The sequence below is a fragment of the Chroicocephalus ridibundus genome, chromosome 4 (genome assembly GCF_963924245.1).
Source record: "Chroicocephalus ridibundus chromosome 4, bChrRid1.1, whole genome shotgun sequence".
Taxonomy (NCBI): Eukaryota; Metazoa; Chordata; class Aves; order Charadriiformes; family Laridae; genus Chroicocephalus; species Chroicocephalus ridibundus.
Genome location: NC_086287.1, coordinates 33,484,588 through 33,508,070, shown reverse-complemented (window position 1 = coordinate 33,508,070; position 23,483 = coordinate 33,484,588). Strand labels below are relative to the sequence as shown.

The 23,483-nt window shown below is 42.2% G+C and overlaps 2 protein-coding genes and 1 long non-coding RNA gene across 12 annotated transcripts in view; 1 reads left to right on the top strand and 2 right to left on the bottom strand.

The window, feature by feature from the left end:
• The window catches only part of HEATR5A (HEAT repeat containing 5A), a 68,653-nt gene extending 66,074 nt beyond the window's left edge, over nt 1-2,579 (bottom strand). For all 5 annotated transcript variants that reach the window (XM_063331776.1, XM_063331778.1, XM_063331779.1 and 2 more), the window contains exon 1: nt 2,440-2,579. The gene's annotated coding sequence lies outside the window, so the exon portion shown is untranslated. The remainder of the gene's footprint in view (nt 1-2,439) is intronic.
• Nucleotides 2,580-2,612: 33 nt separating this feature from the next.
• On the top strand, nt 2,613-15,433 carry LOC134514254 (uncharacterized). 4 transcript variants are annotated; one of them, XR_010070685.1, is made up of 5 exons: nt 2,613-2,748; nt 3,808-5,000; nt 5,493-5,621; nt 5,894-6,019; nt 15,219-15,433. It is a non-coding gene; the product is annotated as an uncharacterized LOC134514254 (long non-coding RNA). The 4 variants fall into 4 exon arrangements; XR_010070686.1 differs by lacking the exon at nt 15,219-15,433 and adding an exon at nt 8,692-12,104 and having other exon boundaries at nt 5,493-5,569; XR_010070683.1 differs by lacking the exon at nt 15,219-15,433 and adding an exon at nt 8,692-12,104.
• On the bottom strand, nt 13,301-21,970 carry LOC134514251 (laforin-like). Of its 3 annotated transcripts, XM_063331785.1 has the most exons (4): nt 21,621-21,970; nt 18,121-18,189; nt 15,440-15,509; nt 13,301-13,372 (listed from the first exon to the last, which is right to left on the bottom strand). In XM_063331785.1, the coding sequence occupies exons 1-3, from the start codon at nt 21,943-21,945 to the stop codon at nt 15,463-15,465; spliced, it is 441 nt and encodes a 146-aa protein (XP_063187855.1). In that variant the 5' UTR covers nt 21,946-21,970; the 3' UTR covers nt 13,301-13,372; nt 15,440-15,462. The 3 variants fall into 3 exon arrangements, with proteins under 3 accessions (XP_063187855.1, XP_063187857.1, XP_063187856.1); XM_063331787.1 differs by lacking the exon at nt 18,121-18,189 and having other exon boundaries at nt 13,305-13,372; XM_063331786.1 differs by lacking the exons at nt 13,301-13,372; nt 15,440-15,509; nt 18,121-18,189 and adding an exon at nt 18,197-18,534.
• Nucleotides 21,971-23,483: the final 1,513 nt, after the last annotated feature.

Genomic DNA, 23,483 nt, shown 5'->3' with positions numbered 1-23,483 from the left:
TGCTTTGGTTTTATTTCTTTGCAGGTTTGAAAGCTGATGTGATAGCAAGGCATAAAAGTCACAGGAGTGTAAACATCCACCTAAATCCTAACAATGATTTCAATATATGTCTGAACATAGCTTTATTCCTGACGATGTTGTAGACAATATTGTTTACCTAATATAGACAAAATATAGCAAACTGAGTATTTTGACCGGGTTTTTTTGGTCACAATGATAGGAGTTCCATGAAATTAAATCCTTTGTTAAAATGTTAAATTGACTTACAGCAGGTGATACATATGCATATGGATAATTGAAAGCGCAGCATGTTAGCTACCAATTTGCCATTAAGTTAAATGCTGAATCCAGTCTAGTTTAGCATTAAATTAAACCATGGGAAATTTTTGCTTAACACATCCTGAAATCCTGGAAAAGTATACTTATTTTTCCTCAAAATCATTATAGCTACCATAGTACTAGCTTAACTAGTACTATGACTAGACTTCAACTACACTGAAACGTGCCAACACAGAAATTCAGCAGCAGCAGAAGCCCTCACAGGTGCAGGCTCTGCAGGAGGCTTGTTTGGCAGATCAGAGACCACTATCCGGGCATAAATCACTGACATACCTCACTGAGATGGTTGATTCTCTGGATATTTTAAATGGCTGTTCCTCAAAGAAAACTCCAAACCAGCTCAACAAAATGTAACTGTATAGAGATTTCATGGTTTTTTTGGTTTGTCATGAAGATGTAGATGCACTTCATGTCTTTTTTAAGGTTCTGCTTCCTTATAAACAGTAAAAACTCTAACAGTAAAAACTGAATAGAACAAACATCCCACAATCTGAAAATGCTTTTGTAAGAAGGTGTTTCTAACCTCCTGCCTCATTAGGATGTTCTGCATTTTAAAACAGAGATCATTCTGCATTGATTAACAAAGGTTTTGATACCTTGGGATACATCATCATGAACTACTCAGTAACTCAGATATTTTACTGACAATAAAACCAATCTTCTCTTCAAGAATCAAGCACAAGTTTTCAATATATCGCCAGACTTAGTGTAACATTAAACTGGTTTCCTCCCTCCCCCACCTCTTTTTCATTGTGCCAAACCATCAGGAAATAGAAAAGAAACCCAAACTTCATTCAGCACACAACCAGAAGTAATCTATCTTCTAGGTCTCAATTGTTATTTCATACTTGAGTTTAGAATATTACATACCACGTAGCAAAACACCAAAACATACAACATGGCTTGACTATTTCTGAAGACAGGGAAAATATTTCTGGCATGGGAAACTAAAACAAAAGCTTAGTACAATTCACGGTTACAACTATAAATACTTAATACTACTAAATCAAAACCCAAACTTAAAGAAACACTACCAATAATGAATCCAAAGCTCCAGAAATATCAGATTTCATATATAGAAGCACAAAGCTGGACTCGCCTTTACTAATCTGTCTTCCTCTTATCACACTCCCACCCATATCTCAATAAACTTTACTCTTATTTCAACTAAACTTAGAATGTTTACTACTCTTTCTCTCATTCCAAAATGTCAACGCTAATGCAACTTTATGGGTTTTACATCCCTGTGCAAAGTTTTTACCAGGTATACGGTGTAGACTTGCTCATTGTCCTACTGGACAGACACGAACTCAAACTGCAAAAGCCCGCAATAACAGTTCTGCATAGCAGAACGTCCAACGCCGCTACCCTTCCTTACCCCCCAAAATATCCTTAATTAAAAAGATGCATAATAAGATACAAAAACAGCCCCCCAAATGCAAGTGAATGCCAAACCCGTCCCCGCAGCCCCAGGCTCGGTATCTACCCGCACCAGGCAAACGTCCATCTCGCTTGCCCCGCCGCCGCTTACCCCACAGCCGGGCGGGAGCGGGGACGGGGTCGCCCTCCCGCCGCTCACCGTGACATCCAGGCGGGCACACTCGGACGGCACCACGCGTGCGGCCGGCTTGCCTCGCCCCCACCACGGGAAGACCCTCCACTGCTCCCCTCAGGGGAGTGACAGAGACCTGTCCCGCCAGGCCGGGGGTCGGGACGGGACGGGACGGGGCGAGCGGTGCTGCGGGAGCCCGGGAGCCGCCCGGGCTCTGCCTCATTCACCCAGCCAGGCAGCCAGCCGGCTCCGGGGGTGATCGAGCACTTTCCAGGCACAGGCCTCGGGCCGCCCCCGCCCCTCAGCGAGCTGCCCGGCTCCCCTCGGCCCTTACACCCGCCTTCACACAACCCCTCACCCCGCGCCGAACCCGGGCACCCCCTCCCGCCGGCGGCGGGGGGCCGGCACCCCGCTGCTTTAGGGTCATCCCCGCCCTCCCGTGCCCCCCTCCGGGCCTTCGCGCCCGCGCCCCTTCCCTCGCCCTCTCGGACGCCCGCACCCTGGCGCTTGGCGGGGCAGGACCGGCGCCCTCCGCCCGCCCGCGGTACCTGCCCTGCGCTGCGCGGCGCGGCTCGTCCCGCCGCAAGGCTCCCGCGCCGCTCTGCGGGGCGGCGGCGCTGCGGGGCTCGGCTCCGTCCGTCCGCCCGCCCTCCTCCGGCGCGGGGGGGCGGCGGGGGCCTGCGGCCGGGCCGCCGCCGCTGCTGCCGCCCGCCGGCGGGGGAGGGCGGGGCGGGGGGAGGGCGGCGGCGTCGCTCAGGGCTGTGCAATCGGGCCCGGAGCCATCGAGCGCCCGCCGCGGGCCTGGGAGGCCCCCGGGGAGCGCGGAGCCCCGGAGGGGCGGGAGCAGCAAGGCCGCGGTAGGGTGCTGGGGGGCGGAGGGGAGGGAGGCACCGCCCCGGGGGTCGCTCCGAGGGTCGGCAGCCACCGGGGCGGGGAAGGAGCTGCCCGCTGCGGTAGCTTGAGGGAGGCGCAGGCGGGAGCTAACGGGCTCCCACCGAAAACGACAACAAAAAACCCACCCCTCTTGGTCATTTTTTTTATTTTTTATTTTTTTTTTAAAGATAGCTTTTTTTTTTTTTTTTGGTAAGGTGGTTCGGTTGGTTCCGCTGAGATTTATAGCCGGTTCTGATCAGAGTCTGCCGTGGCTTCTGATTTCCACTCAGCCCCACGGGCGCCCCCCCACCCCGCGTCTGCCCTGTCGGGAGAGGCCCCGGTGACAGAACCCCCGGTGTGCGTGTGCGCGCTCGGCCCTTCCTCAGAGCCGGCGCCTGCAGGGGCCGCGAGCCCTGGGCGCCAGCGGGGAAAGCGCGGGACCCACGCGCAGAGGGCAGTCGCGCCGTGTCTCGCTGAGGCGGGCGGGCGGGCGTGGGCTCCTCCAGCGTTTTCACCGGCGCTTTTTGTTACCGCGTAACGGCTCCAACTGAAAGAGGTTGCGACATCGTTGGGAGTGACTTCTGCCCTTGGAAATTTTCATAAGGGAATTCACCGGTTGTGAGAAAATTTCTGCTGGGGAGGGGGGGGGGAGGGATTTTCTTTTCTGAATTCTGTCATAAGAGTTTAACTTCTGTCTCACTAAGGGGAAAAAATATTTTCCCCCTTTTTTGGGGGGGACCATTTTTTAGCTTAAAAATAAACGAACAGTAATCTTATTGTAGTTTTGTGGCTGATGCCCGGACACATCTGGACTGTTTTTGCATCCTACCAAATACCTAGCAGAGCAAACTGGAAAACAGATACCAGGTCCAGTTTCTACTGGCAAGAAGTTAGTTTGGTGGGACCGAGATGTTATGTTTTAATTCTGCTACCTTAGCCACTGCTACAAAGTTGATGAAGAAATAATGCCTTCTGTAATTAACGACTGGTTTCGCCTAGATAACAAATCTTAAAGATGATCTTTTGTCTGCTTATTCCCACAGTGCGACATTGGTTCAACCTCAGAGTTGGAAACTAAGATTCCTCTCCACAGACTGGGTTCTCTGGGGCCATCTTCTTTGAAGTGGTGCAAACTATTGTGGGGAGGGAATAATGCCTGGGATGCATACGCGTAGGAGCCGAAATCATGTCTAGCCCTTAACGTAAGCTTGTAATTCATCTTCAGATAGATTCAACGTGTAAAGTTTATGTGCATACGTGAACATCTGTATTCAGTCATGTAGATGATACCACTGAGGAGTAATTCAAAGAGTGCACACAGAACTGCCTGATAAGGTTTTGCTATAGATGCCAAGAGGCAGAGCACCAGGCTGCATTACCGTATATGGACACTGGTTTCATTTTTACTAAATTGCCTGTGATAAAGAAACAGGAGCATTGATGCAAGGACCTTTTACAAAAAAAGTTCTGCCAATGGATGTGGTAATGAAGAATACATAAATGCCTCATACCTGAAGCAGAAAACTATTTCCGTAATGTATTTCGCAGATAACAACTCTGCAAACTCCTGCTGGTGTAAAGGTGTTAACCCCTGGTATTGAAAATAACGTACACCCCCAGGAAAGAGTTATTTGCTCAGTTAACCTCATTTTCATCAGAAGATGAGTTGCTGCTGCTCAGCATAAAGCGGTTTGGCATTCAACTTGTGAGAAAGGTCAACTGAACAATTTATATTCAGAGACTGTTGGTGCTGTGGCGTTTTCCATAATGAACTCCAGAAAAACAAAGGCTGCTCTCTATCTGACAGCCCTGAGGTAACGGAAGGACCTGGTAATATTTCTGAAGGACTGATCGTGTTTAGCTCAGAAAAAAATAAACCCAAATCTAGAATAATTTTTGGATTATTGCTGTTATGATCGTTATTACGCCTGTTACTCACTCCGTTGTGGTAACAGGCAGATACCCACTCAAGATTAGTATCTCCTGATGCTGAATGTTATGTGAGCACAGGGCAAGACGAAACACCATCAGTAAGAAACACAGTCTTGCTCAGTTCTTCCCAAGAATGATCTCTCCCAACCCTCTCTCCAACGATACCAGCTCTAAGTAATGCCGTGTTAATGCCCAACTCGTACGAATCACTTGGAACAACGAGAGATACTGGTGGAGGATGCTCCTTCCATCTCCGGGTACATTGGCTGTAGGGTTGCTCTGTGCCAGCAGGGCCTCCATGAGGGTAAGAATCTGTATTTATTGGATTTATAGCTAACCTCTTTAAAATGCTTTCTTTTTTCCCTAAATTGGTCAACAGAGTGTTAACCGTGCACTGATTCAAATTAGCATCTACTTCAGCAGTAATGCATGCCATATTTATCTTTCCCCTTTTCAACCTGAAATAAAAAAATATTGTCATAAAAGTTAATAGTATTCTGTTCTAAAAAAGACAAAAATAGGACAATTAAATGTATTCACCATGTATTAATTCAATTTCCCCCTTCCCCATTAGTCCTGACTGAGCTTCAATAGCAAATTGCTTAATAAAATAAGCAACTGGCAAATAATTGCAATGCACAAACCTACTGATTAGTCTTCTCATTAGTCAGTCTATTTTGGTAAAGTGGGTTGACTGATTTAGAGCATGAATCAGTTCTGCCATACAAATCCCAGTCGTAGTAGAATATCTATACAGTCACATACGCCTCTGAGCTACATATTTTCTTTCTTACAGCTTTATAATCCTCAGTGACTCTAGAGGAAGAGAAAAGAATGTATTCCTTCGAACTCAGTGGGTCTGTCTACGCATGAGTAAGAATCGCAGGACTAGGGGCCTGATTTAAAGCAGATGGAACATCCCCAAGTAATTACATAGCAAGCAAAAGCAGATTACATTATATTTTAAAATCAGTAAGAAGGAATGGCTTTAGATTAATTACAAGATTAAACATTTCTTTTTATTCTATTTTTGCAATTATATTACACAGTCAATATATCCATTTAAGTACAGAGTCAGACCATTAAGGTGTGATTCTGCAGACAGTTACACCCTCAGCAACAGGCAACTGACATTTGGCTTTAATCTGAATAAGGTTATTCATCTGCCTGTAAACATTATAATATGCTCTTTTCTAGAACTGCAGCAGCCCTTAGCATCCATGGCTGTCCATCGGTGCTCCCTCAGTTGAGACAGTAACTATGCAAGTGCTTCTAATCCCAAAAGTGAAACATTCGGATCCCTGGAGTAGCTGCCTTCCCGAGGTATGTAGAATCCAATACAGTTTGGTCTGCCCTAGCTTTTGCAAAGCCTTAGTTACGAATCTCTCTATTTTACACATTGAATATTGAAAATAATATATGGTTTTATTTCATGCTTAAATACTGCTAGACTTCTTTTTTTTCCCAACACAAGTCACTTTTTGTACTACCACAAAATACAAGGCCTGAACTCCTGCCAAGCAATTACACAGTCCTGCTGTTACTTTTAATCCTAAAATGTAAATAAAGGTATTATGCAGGCCTAGATAATATTAGATACAGCTACCAAAATGGAAGGGAAACAAGTCCTATCAAAACCATGACACATACATCTCAAACAGTTCAACGTGTGAATAAATGATCAATCTTCACTGGTAAACATGAATAATATACTTTTGTAAATTTTTAAATTAAATACCTGAAGAATCCTGGATAAAGTGTTCTGTCAAGAATTAGCTGCACACTAATGAGATACAGATATGGATTGCCAACTGAATATTAAGGCCAAGAATCTTTTGCTTTCGCTCTTAATCCAAAACCTACATTGCAATCTCTTTTCTAATGGAGCCCATCTAAATAGCCTTAAGCTCCTTACTTGCATATTTTTAATACACACTGACGTAATAGGGCATATATTGTGGTACTAACACAGGCGAATAGAATTACAGTGCATAGAAAGCAATCTAAAATTCACAATAACAAGACACATAAATAGGTGTGAATTAGAACAGTGCAACAGGAATACCATTTATTTGTTTTTCCGTGCTGCCTGGGTCATTCCTATTTTAGAAATAGTATGGGGTGTTATTTGTAGTGATACCACGCTGTTCATTGAGGTACTCAAAGCACTCTGTGGACGTTAGCTCAAGTCACATTTGTGAGGCGGAAGCTAAGGTAGGAGGTAGAGAAAGGCAAACTCCCGTAGCTCCGACAAAGGTGAAGAGAGGTGAGAGCGTACTGCCTTCTGATGCACAAAGAAGGAAAGAGCTGATTTCTTGCCTTTAGTAGAAGAGGGAAAAAGCAGTGGTTTTAAACCTCTTTTCCTCCCGTTTTCACTCTTTCTTTGTCTCCCAGATGGAAAAAGTGGAGCAGAAAATTGCTTTGCCCAAAGCCACACACGGGCAGTAATTGAACTAGCGGACAGCATTGGTTTAAATAGACAGTGTGGGATACATTCATAGTATTCAGGCTACTCTAACTGCTGTTTCTTTCTCTTGCCCACATATACCATTTACTTTTCAACTGTAGGTGCACAGCACTTTTGGTAGCAGAATCTTGTAGGCATTCCCAAATTCTGAGTTGCTTTCAAGGAACTTAAGGAAAATAAGAAGGAATAGGAGATAGCAAATTCATTAAATTCTTAAGAGGGAGTTTCAAATTTTGGGTGCTCTTTTCCCAAGAAAGAGATTTTAAAGAGGCAGCCCTGATTTCTGTTCTCATCCAGCAATTATGATCCTGATTTCTAATATAAAGCAGGTGGTGGATCTCAAGGAGAGTCCAGCCTCACTGTGCTGTGCAAAACACTAAACGTGGCGATAGTCACTGTTTTGTTCAATGTACAGTCTTAAGTATCGACACACTGAAAAAAACCTCAATACCCATTTATTAGATGAGAACCGAGATGCAAAGAAGTTAAGAAATTAAGCCAGTGACATAGGGGTTTGGTGGCAGACCTCAGGTAATGCCTGTGGATTTCTGGAGACCGCTCTGGCCCTCTGTGGCCTCCTGCCACTCCAGCTTCAGAAGAGAAACCGGGGGTGTTTGAAGGAGACTCTATAGCAAAGTAGAGACTATTGGAATCTAAAAGCAGAAAATAATGGAAGCTTAAAAGATTCATACCTCCTTCCCCAAAGAAGCTGTTTTTATACCAGAGGTGAGATTGGGGTTCACCAGGCCATAGCTTTAAATCCAAGTAGATGCCTCAGACTGATGGAACGGACTTTGTTCTCAAGGACAGGCTAAACAGCAGTGGTTGCATTGAGTCACAATGAAAAAAGAAATTTTCTTGCAGCTTTTGTGGTCAACGAGATGAGACATCACAGCTGCATTAAAGGACCTGATGAAAAATGCCACAAAGGCTGGCTAATACCCAGCAGCCCACCACCAAATGGGTGCCATTTCAGCAGGGGGAAGCAACGGTCTGCAGGAGCACTTACGTGCAAAATCTTGTTATGGGCAAAAAGAAACCCACCCTATGGGTAAAGTCACACAAAATTTATTGTTAGTATAATTGCAACCTTAGCAGTCTAATCAAAGAATTACTATTAATAGAGGTCTAATTTTTGCTGAAAAAGGAAATAAAAATAAAGGAATTGTATAGAAAGTCTCAATAATAATCCTACAGTTAAAATCGTTACGCGTGCACTATCTAGTACTTACCCCTTCTCCTGGTGTTGTGCTTACCCTTTCACCTCCCTGTGGCTTCCAGCTGGTGGAGGGACCACAGTGGATCATCAGCTTCCAGAGTCCTGTGCCTGTAGGAGTATGATGTTGGCGGTTATGGTTTCTTCTTCTTTCTCTCCTTTTTCCTCTTTTGGAAATAGCTGTCACCTGAGGTTATTTTCACATGTTTTCTAATTTTTACACCTTGCTTTTTCTTAACTAGCCTGCAACTATGTATTTTGTATTTTATTTGTCTTAGATACTTGTTCTTTCTTCACTTTTTTACTCCTAAGGCTAGTTTTGCGCAGCTCTGGGTCTGCGTTTCTTTACCTGACCATCAGCAAGTTGTTTACAGCCTTGGGGTCTTCAGTGCTGGCCTGTGCCCCATCTCTTCTCGTCCATCGCCTCTACGCTGCAGCTGGTGTCTTCTCAAGGTTGCTGCTCTTCTAACAGGCTGTGGCGGTGTGCTCTCCCCTTTCCCCCCCCCCGGCTCCTGCTCAAGCCATGGCCATCAGCGGGAGTTGTTATGAGTTGCACTTGAACTGTGGGAGATGGCTGGCAACATAACCAAAACACTGTCTGGAGTGGGAACCTAGGTATCTTGTTCCCATGAGAATATGACTATAGGTCAATTCCCTTACTCCATAAATAGTGGACAGCCCAAGAGCCCTTTGAGCTCTCCTGCACGGCAGCGGGCTGCACGACAGGATCTCCCCTTGAGTGGGGACACTCGCTTAAGGTTCTTCTCCTCGAGGTTGAGAGATTCCTTGCTGCAACAGATTCTCGGTAAGTGACTAATAGCATGCTAAACTTTGAAATCTTAGCTGAGTGATATAAGGATTGATTGCACATATATAATCCTTTAGACATAAACCGTTGACCAAGTCTGGGACTAGGATTGGATCCAGCCGCACCTAGACTCCTCCCTGAGAAGGAGTTTGGAAAGCAAGGGGGTCCTTTCTGAACCTCATGACTCAACGGGAGGGTCTCCCTGACAGCTTGTCTGACCCTGGCCTCTATGCAGTAAATAATCAAGTGTACCCTGGCATCGAATCTCGTAAAACACTGTCGCATTCACTACTAACTTTGTTAAATCACTGTTTTATGTTAATAAACATTTCACTACTCTCTTACAAGTGAAGTTATTCACTCCGCCCGCGACACTGGCCTTTATTTCTGTACTCTGTAGCATTATGTTAGAGTCATAAATCTATCATTCTACACAGAATAACTACTTATTTTTAACATCTATATAAAAACTGTGGTTGCACCATACAAAACAAAAATAAAAGAAATTAGCCAGAGTCTCCTGTCATTAGAAAAATTGTTGTTACAGCTAAATCAAGTAAAAACAAAGCTCCAAGAAGATGAGGGGAAGTTCAGACAAAGCACATATGATAAGCCTCTGTCCTGAGGTCCTGTTAGCTCAGGACAAAGCCCGTGGACTGTTACTAGCCATAGCTATACAGCTGCAGCATTGTCACTAGTATTACTGGGCTACGTGCTGTTCATTACCTTCCAATTCTGGATTAACACCGGTATGTTGCATACTGTATGTAGCAGCAGAGGTAAATACGTCCCCAAAGGGCATGGGAAAGAAGCAGGAACACTGTTGACTGGAAAATAAGCAATTGCACCTCAACTCATTAGTTTTATGAGCACAGTTCATAGTCCACGCGCGCTTGGCTTCCACACAACTGGGTGTGCACCCTGCAAACAAGGTCACAAAAACCCAATATAACAATTACTGTGCGACAGCTGAATTGGAGGCCACACTAGAATAGCATAACGATGACTCCTGATTTTATAGTTTATTTCAAGGAAGCAGGGAATATTAAGTACCTTCCAATAGATATTCTCTAAGTATAGCACAGAATAATTATTTGAGCTTTTGTCTAGTCATAGAATAGAAACTATTTAAAGCAGTGTCAGGTCATCTGTTTTAAGCGTATATTCATGGCAGAAAAAAATATTTTTAATCAATTTTTTCATCAGTATAGTCCATCATGTTATTCAGAAATGGCTTTTTTCAGTAAATGGATTGTGGATCAATAGTAGATATAAATAAAGCAGTAGAAAGGGCACAGCATTCAACAAGCTGCCAGTCATTGGTGCAGAAGACAGCAGAAATCAGCATCCCAAGATGGATACGGAAATAAATCACAAATGGGCAGATAATACACAAGGATGCCACCTTTTTACAGAAACTCCAGAGTTCTGTCTTGTCCCAAGAACCACTGAAATATATAAATTTCAACACTTATAAATACTTAAAGGGTGGGTGTCAGGAGGATGGGGCCGGGCTCTTTTCAGTGGTGCCCGGGGACAGGACAAGAGGTAATGGGCACAAACTTGAACATAGGAAGTTCCATCTAAACATGAGGAGGAACTTCTTTCCTTTGAGGGTGGCAGAGCACTGGAACAGGCTGCCCAGAGAGGTGGTGGAGTCTCCAACTCTGGAGACATTCAAAACCCGCCTGGACGTGTTCCTGTGTAACCTGCTCTAGGTGACCCTGCTCTGGCAGGGGGTTGGACTGGATGATCTCCAGAGGTCCCTTCCAACCCTATGATTCTATGATTCTATGATTCTATGATATGTAAGTTTTTATGTATTCACTAAACACTTTGAGGCTCACCCCTCTTAGAATTTGCAGAGCTCTTGAAATACAGAGGCTGAATTGTCAAGCTGCCAAAGATCTTTCTGGAGCCAGGAAAAAAGAAAAAATTAAAACCTGCAGACTTTGTATTATACCCCACAGGATCAATTCTTGAGGTATACTGAATACCTGCAATTCCTGTAAGGTCAGTGAAAAGTGGTATTACTCAGCACTTTTTTAGTGTTTGGCCTCCAACAGAAGGAGGAATAAAAAAAGTTTTTTAAGCACACAGGTCATAATGAATTTGTATTAGTTATTCACATCAGGACAATCTTACTTAATTGTCGCTAGTAAGAACTTAGAATATGACTCATATTGCGTCTATCATAACTGTTAATTATTAATGAATAAATGTCATTTGGGACCTAGCTAATATTTCCACGCCACTTGTGTGAATAGTTGTTTTCAACCGTGAGAGTGCCGATTGCCAGGAATTCAACATCCTTAGGTATTTCTTAATTATTTACCATACATTATGTTAATCTGAAAAATCTCATTACACTCTTGTCAAAACTATGAGCTTTGTATCTGTTAAAAAAATGTGATTCTTGTGGCATAGTTTGAGCCTGCAGATTACACATTCTGTTAGGTGTTTTTTTTAAATAAAGGTAAGGACAGAATATTTGTAACTACTGACTCACAATTTAAGATTGCACAAACTGGCACTCTCACTAACCACTAGGTTTTCCTCTTTTCCAGAAGAAAAGGTTTTCCTCTTTTCCTCTTTCCTCCATCTTTTCCAGAAAAAAATATTATTTAAGTGGGAATTCTGAATAATTACTGCAAATTGTCTAATTTCACTTTGAACCCTTCTAAATTACTGACTTCAAAACCCATGATGCTGCAGCAGAAGAGAAACTTGACTCGCGAGATGAATACACTTGAATCATTTTGTAATTTGCCACATTTTAATATAGCTGTTCTGTTCTTACTGCCTTACAAGGCAGAATTTCCCATTATAGCTTCTTAACGCCATCTGTTAATCATGTTTATCACAGCACTGCATAGGAGGTCAGCTGGGAAGGGGGCCCCAAATGTGCCATCACTCTATATAAAAGAAATATAAGGGAGTCTCTGCCTGGCGGATTCAACAGACAAAGAGCTGGAAGGAAGTAATAGGGGCAGAGGGAACAATGCGATGGCAGCATACATCGTACCATTTTTATTTTCATTTGAATATTTCAGTCCTTTTCCTGGGGCTGTGTTATGAAAGAATTGAGTAGACAACAAGACCAAGGTAACAAGGACACAGACCAAGCTATAGCAAGCAGCCCATCAAAACACATCAGAGGAGATTCCGAGTGCCAACTTCAACAAAGTAATGCGGTGGCACTGCCTTGACTTCAGTTTATAGACGCGCCTCGCTTTTTCTTCCCCGTATCTTTAGTCCTTGTGCCACTTCAAGTTTCCCCCCCCTTACACACTCTGGATGAGGGGGGTGGACTTTCTTATTTAGTAACTCTCTCTAAAAGGCTAAAAATTCAGTGAATTTGTGCTTTCAATGTATTTGTTAGCTAGAAAACATTGCTATTTTATAGATAGAAAACAAACACATGAATGGTCTGACTCCAGAAATCTGGGAACAAGTAAGTACATCTATAGCATGCTTTTTTTAAAATCTATAAACTTTGCTTCCTCAAGCATACTTTACAATAGCTAATACACGTAATACTTTTGTCGTTATTTTGTAGTAAGAAACGTATGCATTGCCCCATTTTTGTAAATAAAGTCTTCCAAATTATACAGCTTCATTGGATGAATCTTAACAATTATTTTGAGCACACTTCAGACGACTATGGACGTAAAACACATACTCCTTATGGCAAAGCAGTCTCAGGTATCCTTCTATTTAATGGGATTGGCAACATCAGTACAGATGAGTGAAAGTCTTTCTTCTACTGTACCTCCCAAACCATTTAAGTACATTAATGCTTAGAAATTAACAAAAAGGACAATGGTTGCAAGCCAGTACTGTATATAATGTATTTATTTCAAAATTCCATGAGGTGAGTGTAAGGTCCATTTGTATCCAGTTTTAACACCTGCCTGTTTCCGTATGTGCCGTGCTTGACGAGAACACCTGCTTCCATGCATTTGGCATTGGCAGTGAGTTCTTTTTCACACAAAGTCACGAACTGAGAATAAAGTTCCAGCCCTTTTTCTTTTTCAATGTTTGCATGGTACTGCATCTTTTTTCCCTTCAGTTTCCCGCCTAGGGTAGCTTGTGGTATGATTAGCACATCGCCTGGTAAATCAAGAACTGAAACGTACTCGCCACTTTCATTTTCACTTAATTTAACATTCAACAGCGTATTGACTGTAAATAAAAATAAGATAAGAGTTAGTGTAACTAAAGTCAATTAAATAGGACCTAGTATAACATCATAAACAAGATTCAACAAATATTGCAATGCATGACAAACTGTTCAAGTAAAAGAAACTGCTAATTAATGAAATGAAACGTGGGCAGTCAATAAATACTATTAACCAACTAAGATGTCTGACTATTGTGAAGAATGTGAAGGATATTTATATTAATATGATATGTCTAAAGAGTTGTTTTGGTGGCAAAGTAGTTGGCTGTCTGAAATCCTAAAGTTGGTTCTAGTTGGACACCCCTAAAGGAACCCAGAATCTAGTTAGTGACCCTAACTTAATTGCCTGATAAATAGGCAACATTTGCACAACACTAGACATTGTAGGAGACACCACCACCCTCAGCACACTTTGGAGAAGCTTGTGCCCTGATTGTCTTTTCATTCTGGTTGCAGTAGTTCGCAGCAGGGCCCAGCACTGATTTGTGCTGAAGCCACAGCTCAGCAGTTTGGTGTCAAGTGGAGTGAGTGCCCTTCAGCGCTCCACTTCGAGATGTGCCGGTGGCAGCTTGTCTTTTGAGAGAGGAAATGGGCAGGAAGGTCCGAGATGCAATTTGGCCCAAAAGCCAGGATATATAAACTTGCAAATAAAATTGATGTGTTTACTAGCATTATATTTTCCAATGTTTCTATAGTAAATCAAATCATTCCCCCAAAACTTCTTCCAACTCTGTAAAAGCTGTCAGGATACTAGTCATGCCTCCAAACCCATAAGATTTTAATGCTGTTTGAAGCAAAAAGAGCTGAGTTGTGAATCAGGAACCAAACCCACTCATTTAAACAGTTTCAAAATACATTTAGGAAAAAATATGCTGTAAGACAGACACTTAAGGGGGATGGTCATAGATGAATCTCCTAATAGGAAACAGAACTTTCTTTTTCTGGCCTGTTTCAACTGCCATACAGCTAAAAAGGTCATTATTTTCAAGTTAGACTCTCATGAAACTCTCACAAGCACAAAATCAATTTTCATACCATATCTTTAAATATACCCAAAGATTTCAACTTAGTTTAGCATCACAGAAAGACTCTGCCCTCCAAGACCAAGAGAGGACCTCCCAGGATCTGCTCTCAGCATTTTCTATAGCACCTGGCTGTGCTTGTGCGCTGCCAGGTCTTTCTGCTGGTCCCAGCATGTAGCCTGAAATAGACTATTGTTATGACCTTTTGTGAAACCACAACTATCAACCAGCCACAGAAAAGAAAAGGGGCACTTTTATCTGTAATAGACGGCATCATGGAATTTTCCCAGGTGGTCCAGTGCTACTGATGGAGGAAAGGAGGGAGAAGTAGTGAAATAAAATTAAAAAAGAAAACAAACAAAACAAAACAAAAAACCTCAAGCCAAACCAGCAGTGTACGAAGACAGAAATCACTGCCATTTAACCTTGTCCACAGCATCTTCTCTGCTTTGATGTAAATGTTAAAGTGTATGTGAAGAAGAGGGAAAGAACTGCAGATATTGCTGTCATCACTTCTGAACCAGAAAACTGCACTTGAAATGCTAACCGTGTATATAGTGTCTCTGAAATGAGATGGGAAGGACACTGTTCAGTTATCCCCCCAACTCCCTCTACTGGCTATAATTTTAAATATCCTGCACATACAATGCGATCTGTGTTAAAATACTCTCAAATTCAAACCCATGAATTATTTGAAAACAGTTTTCTCTAAATTCAGTTCTGTCCTGGACTGAACCTGTTGCCTTATACATGTAATATGTCAAACAGCAGGCGCAGCACTTTCTGTGTTAGAAATTTATAATCATGGGAATTGATTTTCTAACAGGTTGATCGTGAGCAGGTGGACATGAGCAGAATGAGAGGTACGGACAACTGTCAAAAGAAACAAGACCAACCAAGCTGTTCTTTCAGCCAGGTGATTGATTTGGAATGATGCTGTCTGATGGGTTTTGATGACTTCTTGTCCAAATGGTTGCTGCCTTCTCTGCTTCTACTGCATTTCTTCTTTTTCAAACAATAAAAGAATTTTAAAGGTTTATATCATACCAATTTTTGGAACAAGATCCTCGTCAGCACCTTTGAAGAAGCATATGTAGATAACAAGCCCTCTCTGGACCTATGAAAGATTACAGAAAACTACGTCAATGTTCCCATTGTCCACCGTGCAAATTTATCATTAAAATTGGTATCAAAAATGACAAAACTACACAACAAAAAGCTTCTGAGAGTAGTTTAAGTTATTGAGGTTAGCTTCAGACACCAAGTTTACACACCACACTGTGGACGCTTATGAGATACATACTGATTACCTGCACAATGCTTCTACATACAATTAAGCCAATTTATTAGCTCCATGTGAAGCCAAATTTAGTTGGAATGTACAATGTACAGTATTAACATAGAGAAAGTGACAAGATGAATTAGTGAACTTAAATCCAGCATAGGAAATAATTTAAGCTTTTTTGCTATGAAACATACAGATAAAATAATTTTCAGTGTGAATTATGAGTTTCCAATTATGAAACATGACAAACGCCACAGGACTTGCCAGTGAACGGAATTATATTTTGATGTTAAAAGTAATCTAGTACAGGATGATTCTGAAAAAACACAGAATCTGTTAATTAAAGATTTACATATGATGACCAATTTACATATGATGACAAACAACTACGGAGTTGTTCAGAATATTATAAAGCTGTACAAAATATTATTTGCCAGTTTGGGTGAAATCTTTTTTGGTGAAATGGGACCTTTCCCCTGATTTGTATAGAGTCAAGGATATGCCACTTCTTTAGCATTCAGACAGACTACTTACAAGAACTATCTATTTGAGGGAAGAATGAGGTCTGTACCGAGGAGAAAGCACAAGGAAATTCTTGTGTAGCTTTTCTGCTCACTTGGTTAGTTCACAAGGAATGTGTGTGCAACAGCCTGTGCTTTATTAAGACAAACGGATAGGTTCTGCAGCCAACAGCAATTATATCACATGCACAAGATGAGTGCACCTGAATGGTTTAACTTCTTCAGGAAAAAAAAACAAAAGGCATACAATATCCACAGGCATACAGTATCTAAAAACCCCTCACTGCTGCTTTGTCAAGAATACGTATCTTTATATTTTTTTAGCAGAAAAATAAGTGTCTGCTTATGAAACACCACCTAAGAGATGCTAACTAGATTGGGGCAGGAAGGAGTCATTACTATTGACATTATCAAAGCAAAAGGATTAAAAATGTGAATAGTTTCTTAAAAATTTTTTTTTTTTAATTTTTCCTCTTTTTTAAAAATTTTTTTCCTTTCCCTTTTTCTTTAAAAGATAAAGGTTTTTGGTGAAGAAAACGTAGCTATACACATGAGATTTTATCCCTTTGTTATTGCAGAGATTAAAGAAAATGCTCAAGGCAACGACTGAAAAGAGCTGTGTCTTCTCTACTACTTCTCTAGTGACTAACTTCTGGAAGAAAGAGAATGCTCTTTGTAGCAAAAACGTCACATGCTTAGAACTTTCAAAAGCTTTAAATGGCTCTTTTCAAAACTCATTTTGTCCACTGCAGAATATTATACAGGTTCCCAAATGACGGCCATGTTTCATAAACACTCTAAGAAATTTGATGGCCTGAACCTCAAGTGACATCTCAAACCATCTGGTCGAATAAGGGAGAGAAATGCAGGCTGCCAAAAGTTAGATATCCTTACATGTTTAGCTAAATACTCGTTCCAGAAACAGACCGGCAACAGGATATTCACAGAGCATAATAATGCACATATACCTACTAATAAAAATTTTTGGGATAAAATAGGCCAAACACGTTCATTATAGGCCAACTAGGCCAAACACATTATATACCTGACCACTGGATTAGAAATAAGTGACTCTGTGATACCGCGCACATCACAGAAAATCATCCTAATTCTGAGACTTGTGACTGTTTTTTGTACAGTCTCACATATGTAAGTAACAATAATCTGCAAGCAGCTCATTTAAAAAGGTAAATAAAGTGACATCTGCAAGTCCTAAGGCCAGGCAGCTAAAGATTAAGTAAAAACATTCATTATTTTTCCAGCCTCTCTCATGATTTGATGCCTATTTTTGAATATACTTTTTATCATAAGATGAGACGTACATATTGACGGAAATTAGAGGGACAGGAGGTTAAATGAAAAAGACCAAACAATTCAGAGACAAGCTGAAGCTGCTAGAGGATGCTTCTGCTTCTACTTGTATTGCATGTTTATGATCTTCCAGAATACTTTTCAACCATGTTATGGTTGAAAACTATTAAACTATTTGTAAGTTGAAACTGAAATGACTGAAAACTGTAGTTGAACACTATTTCCAACACATGTGCAACTATGTTTCAACCTTGTTATGTCTTACTTTTTTGTTCTTTAATTTTCTTAAATGAATAGAAGACATAAAATCGAATGGAATTTCAAGAATTTCAAGATCTACCCCAATAATAATGTATCTCAGTCCTCTGATCTTCCATCAGTGTTTCAGATGTCCTAAGACTGGTGGTTGTTGCCAATGTAAGGAACGGGAACGTGTAAACCTTTATAACCAAAGCAAAAACATTGCCATTGCTGAAGGTCCTCCGTAACCTATCTAGTTGACTGCTCTTCAGAGCTATATTTAACACAGGAAAAGTCAAGCAAAATAACACAAACAAGAAGGTAACAAATTCAACACGCTGATGTGCAAACAGCCACTGCAAGGAACTTACATAGTGACAGGCAGGCGGCTGGGCAGGGAAACTGTGCTCTATGTGGATTTGCTGTTATCAGTAAAATGCCTACATAAATAAATCAGCAAAGCAAGTTACTCTGCAACACTGGCATTTATTATACAACTGTCCTAAGTAATCATCAGACCAGGCAACCTGCATCATGAAGGGCTGGAGTACCCAGCCCCTAAGGCCATACAGCCAGCTTTAGCAATGCTGCCTCCAAACACTGCTTTTTATCTCTTTTTCATGAAAACCAAAAAACTAACACCTTCCTCACCCTCCTTACTAAATACATTCATCTGAATTTTGCAGGATTTCATTAGCAAACCCCAAATATATTCTGCAAAATGTTATCTCAACTCTACCTTTTGTTTTCCCTTTTTTCTTCTTCTTCAGGAAAATGTAATGCAACTGATAATGAAAATGGAGACAGTTTGTAATCCTTAGGAAGCTAGTTTGTGAAACTTATATAAATTATTCTTTGACATTTCCATCCCAAGTTCAGATTTGCTACCCTGTGAGAAGACTTTTTCCTATTTCTTACATTCAGCTGCAGCAAAGAGAGATTACATCATCCAGCACAGGTCACAGCACAAGTCTGTGCCTGGTACTTTGCACCTCTTTTTGCTATCTTAACCAGAAAACAAATCCAGGGAAAGAAGGGAAAGACAGTTTTCATTCCATAGTGTATGCACGTATACTTTTAGCTGAATATTCATTTTATCCAAAATTATTTATTCTTTTCTCCCATAGTTGTGAAATACACCGAATCTCACCTTATTTCTCCCCTGCCTTTAAAAGTAGAATTCCTTTTTTTCCTCCTATGTATTTTGCTGTATACATAAACCTTTTATGGATGCTATCTAACCCACATTTCTCCATAAACAGGGCATCCCATCCCCAGTAATCCTCATCAGGCCAGAAAAACTCAATCATGAAAACACAATGAAGGCGGTGATTCATGTATAGATATAAAGTACACTCCTAACCTTTTACCAGTTAAAGAACATCGGCTCCAAAGTTCCTAAAGTACCTACAGGGGTCTCTTAAAGCTCAAAAGCTATTCAAAGCCACCTACATAATGTGCTATTTATAGTACACTAGAAGTTTCTCAAGGTGAGGACCTACTTTTAAGTTGTTATAGAACATCAGGAACACATTGGTTTATGTAAATAACAGTTTATGAGGTCTACATTTTTTAATTTTGCATTGACATATATATATAGGGAGTAACATTACTGTACCAGAAAATGGCAGCAGCAAAGATTCCTTCCAATGATCTCCAAAGTAGTCATACTAAAGAAACTACGAACTTCCCATAGTTTCTTGCTGCACAGTGCCTATTTCTTGTTACAACAGATTTCTCCTAAAAAGACCCAGGTAGCCAGGAAAGATTCCTAAGTGCCCATGACAAATATTAGTAAGGTTCACGTCTGAAAAATATCTGCTGCTGAGACTGCCCAAATCTCTTGCTGATTCCTTTAGTGCAATCTATTACTTTACCAGTGATTTTGGTTAAGCCATTTAAAACTTCAAGTAAGAGATACAAACAGCATAACCTCCTTGTAAAAGCATTAGTTGTGATATCTCTAAACCATAACATATGCCTCTTTTTGGATAGTTTTTAAAAGACAGCCAGCAAAATGACATTTCTGCTTTTATTTACTCTATCTACAATTACTTTTGAAATTAGCAAGCTAGAAATAGGATATTTCACCTAAAGTTAATTTATGCTGTGCTGAGCAACTTCCACTTTAATTAACCTTACACTGAGAGGCTAATAATGCAATACGCACAGATGCACTTCAGCCAAACACAGCATCTGTTAGACAACACGCATTTTCTTTGAGCAAAACGTTCTGGTCTCTCAGACCACACTGCAGAAACTAGGTCTCATTGGATCAACCTGCCTCTTCTGAACAAGGAGAAAAACGTTTTAAGAACAATGTGAAAGTCAAGCAGTGGAAACACCTAGGGACAGGCTTTTTTTAAAAAATTCTCTTCAGATTCGTTGAATGAACTCATAAGCCCTTTAAACACGTTAGAATTTTTACTTTTAAAAAGTTATGTGAATGACTCCATTTAGCCCTTTCTGTTGTAGTAGTCTTTAAGAAAGACAAAACAAAAAAAAAAACCAACACAAGGGCTAAATAGTTTAGAAAAACTCATAAATCTCTTTATCTCTCTCCCTCCTCTCCTTGGAGAGAGAAGTGGGGGAGAGCATCTGTCATTTGTCTCAGCGGCCAGTCCAGCCCAAACCACAACAATGGTTGACACCAGCAGAGATGAGTTATTCTAGTGTAGGTTACCCATCAACAGTAACAACTACAGCGGGACAGCACACCCCAAAGAGCAGCCTTCATGCTTTGGTCAAGAGCCCTGGGCTGTATGCGTAACACGTAGCCCGAAGAGTCTGCAGACCTACCTACCTCTCCCAACAGAAGACTACAGGAGGAAAAGGGGAAAATACGATGTTTCCCTCAAGCTGTGTGGTGGTCTGCATCCTAAGTTTCATTTTTAGTGGAAAAAAAAATAATTAGAACTGATGCCGTAGTCCCATTGCTCTACCTGGCCCTTTCTTCTCCAAGTGTGCACTATCACACAATTAATGAGGTACGCAGCTGAGCCCAACAGCCAAATTTGTAGCATCTCTGCAAAAGGGTATTTAAGAAAGGGCATGATGCCAAAGAGTGAATGATAAGCTCAGAGGAAAAGGAGGTGCTCCATGGTGGAGCAGTGATGCTCCAGAAGGTCTGTAGCCTGTGGAGGCCCCATGCTGGGGCACAGGGAAAGAACGAGCAGCAGAGAGAAGCCCCTGTGCACTGACCCAGTGTCTTGTGGTGGCGCTTGCCTGGCTGAGGGGACTGAGTGTCACTGCTTGTGACGACCAGGAGGGAGGAGAGGGCCCTGCAGCGGAGACTGGGAAGGGGCAGGAGGAAAGGTACGTGAAGTGAAGCTTAACCTGGAAAAGGAGGAGGGGTGTTTTCCTCAAATGTCTAAATATTTGGGGGTTTGGGAGGCGGGGTGGGGGGTTAATGGAAAAAAAAAATCCCAATACCCAAATCATGAATTAAATATTTATGTTAACTGGCAACAAATTAACTTAAATCCCCCAAGTCAAGTCTGTTTTGCCTGTGCCGGTAACTGGCAAGCGTCCTCCCTGGCTTCACTCTGACCCACTAGTATTTTTTGCTTTTTACTCCTTTTGTTCCCATTTCCCCGTCCCGGCCGGGTGGGCGCTGGGCTGCCAGCCGGGCCCAGCCCGCCGCCCGGGGCGGCCCTCTCCCCGACAGGCGAACCTCAGCGGAGACGGACCGCTTTGGTTCGCGTTCCGAAGGCAAATACACACAAAAAAGCCGGAAGAGGATCTCCCGAAGGAGCGGGGGTTACTGATCTGACCGCGCTTAGGGAAGGCACGGCGCCCTCCCTCACCGTCCCGCCCCGCCGCGGGAAGAAGGGGCGATAGGGAGGGGGAGGCGGCCGGCCGCAGACGTTACCTCCACCCACTCGGCCTCGGAGCCACGCTCGGGCGGCTTCACCTGCAGCCGGGCGGACAGGCACTGCTACAGCAGGGCCCGGGCCAGCGCCGGCCGCCCCGCCGCCATAGCGCGGCCTGAGGGCGGAGCGGGGCGGGCACCGCGCTTGGGCCGGTCGCCGCCTCCGGGTAACGCCTTTCCGCCACCGCGGGCTGCTGGCTTCGCTGGCCGGTGAGGCCAGGAACGCCGTCCCCGGCACACAAGCAGCCTCCGTGCCCGGGAGCCCAGGGGTGACAGGCTGCGATGGCGGGGGCAGGGGTAGGAGCCAGGGCGCTGGCGCCGCCATGCCGTGAGGGAAGAAGGGGCCCGGCCTGTCAGCGGCGGCGGGGGAGAGCCCGGCGTCCACGGGATCTGCGGGGCGGCAAGGCAAATAGTTAAAAGCGGCTCATTTGACAGGCAAGCGGTAAAGAAAGTCCCTGCTAAAAACGCAAAAGAAAAGCGGCAAATACTATAGGCGTTTCGCAGAAGGTAAAACGGGGCTTGTGGTCAGCCAGCGACCTCGAAGGAGGGGGCAGGCAGTGAGGGTACAAGATTTAGAACGCAATAATAGGAGTATTTTTACAGCTCGACTTAGCGATGCCCTACAGCTAGCAGGGAGGGGGGTTTTGTTTCTTTTTTTTTGGTGAGAAATGAAAAATCTGCTTGTTTTTGAGTGGGGAAATGTTGCATGTTCGGGGTAAGAGTGGTATGCTATGTAGTCTCTGCATGGAAATGAAAGACAATTATTAATCTGAATATTACCTGTTACTTCTTTAAAAACAAGTAATGTTTGTGTTTCAGGTAATTGAAGTGAGCCCATCAAGTTGGAGCATTTATCCAACGATACTGCTTGGGGATGGAGAAGAATACAGTTAAAAGGGATCTGGATAGCTAGGAATCAAAATCATGATCTGAAAAAAAAAAAAGCGCATAGTTCTGAAATGAGCTTCCATACCTAATGGGAAAAGTTAAAGTATTGCAACTGCTTCTTTTCCTGCCTTTCAGGGTTTTGGCTACATACCCTAATATTCATCGAACAGCTGCTAAATTAGAAGAGTTGTGCCTTCCTCCTGTCTGTCAATTCTGACAGATAAAAGTTTTGAATAACATTGCCAGCAAAGTCAGGCTAGAGCGATGCAGAATTCTGTCTCAGAATTAGTTTTAAGACTGAAGATTTTATTTTTGCAACCATGTTAAAAAAAAAAAAGTAATACATATCAGTGTGAGTAAGAAGCCAAATTTCATTACCTGACCTCAATCATAGAGTAAGATTATTGAAGTTATCTTTGGCACAGCAAGGGGCAATATGCACTTATTAATAGTCAGTGTTACACATAGGGATACATTTGTCTTTGTCTGTTATTTTAAAATAACATTCTGTTGCATGAGTATTCAGTGAGGTTGCTCTTCCCAAAACAAACCTTTGTGAAAGAAGAGGAAATCGCACTAAGTGGTTAGTGCATAAACAAGATAATTTTTGCTAGCTGTAGGGTATTGTTAAGTATGAGCTGTTTTTATTTAAACTCGGCTAATTTTATTTAAAATACCTTCTGTTCGTTTATTCTAAAGCTGTATCCCCAGACACATTAAGAAGAGTTTAATGAGGTAGAAATCCATTTAAAGTGAGGCGTTTTCCATATATATATATGTGTGATATAAATTGATTAAGGAAAGTGGATTATACTACAGTCTGAGCAAATTATGTAAGCAGATTATAAAGGGATATTAATATACAAGGATATTTATTGTTCTTTGTTGCACTACCACTATTTACACCAGAATTTGATGGAGAACGTTTACTCATGCAAGTTTCAACACAAATGCCTGTGAAACAGTGTATAGAAA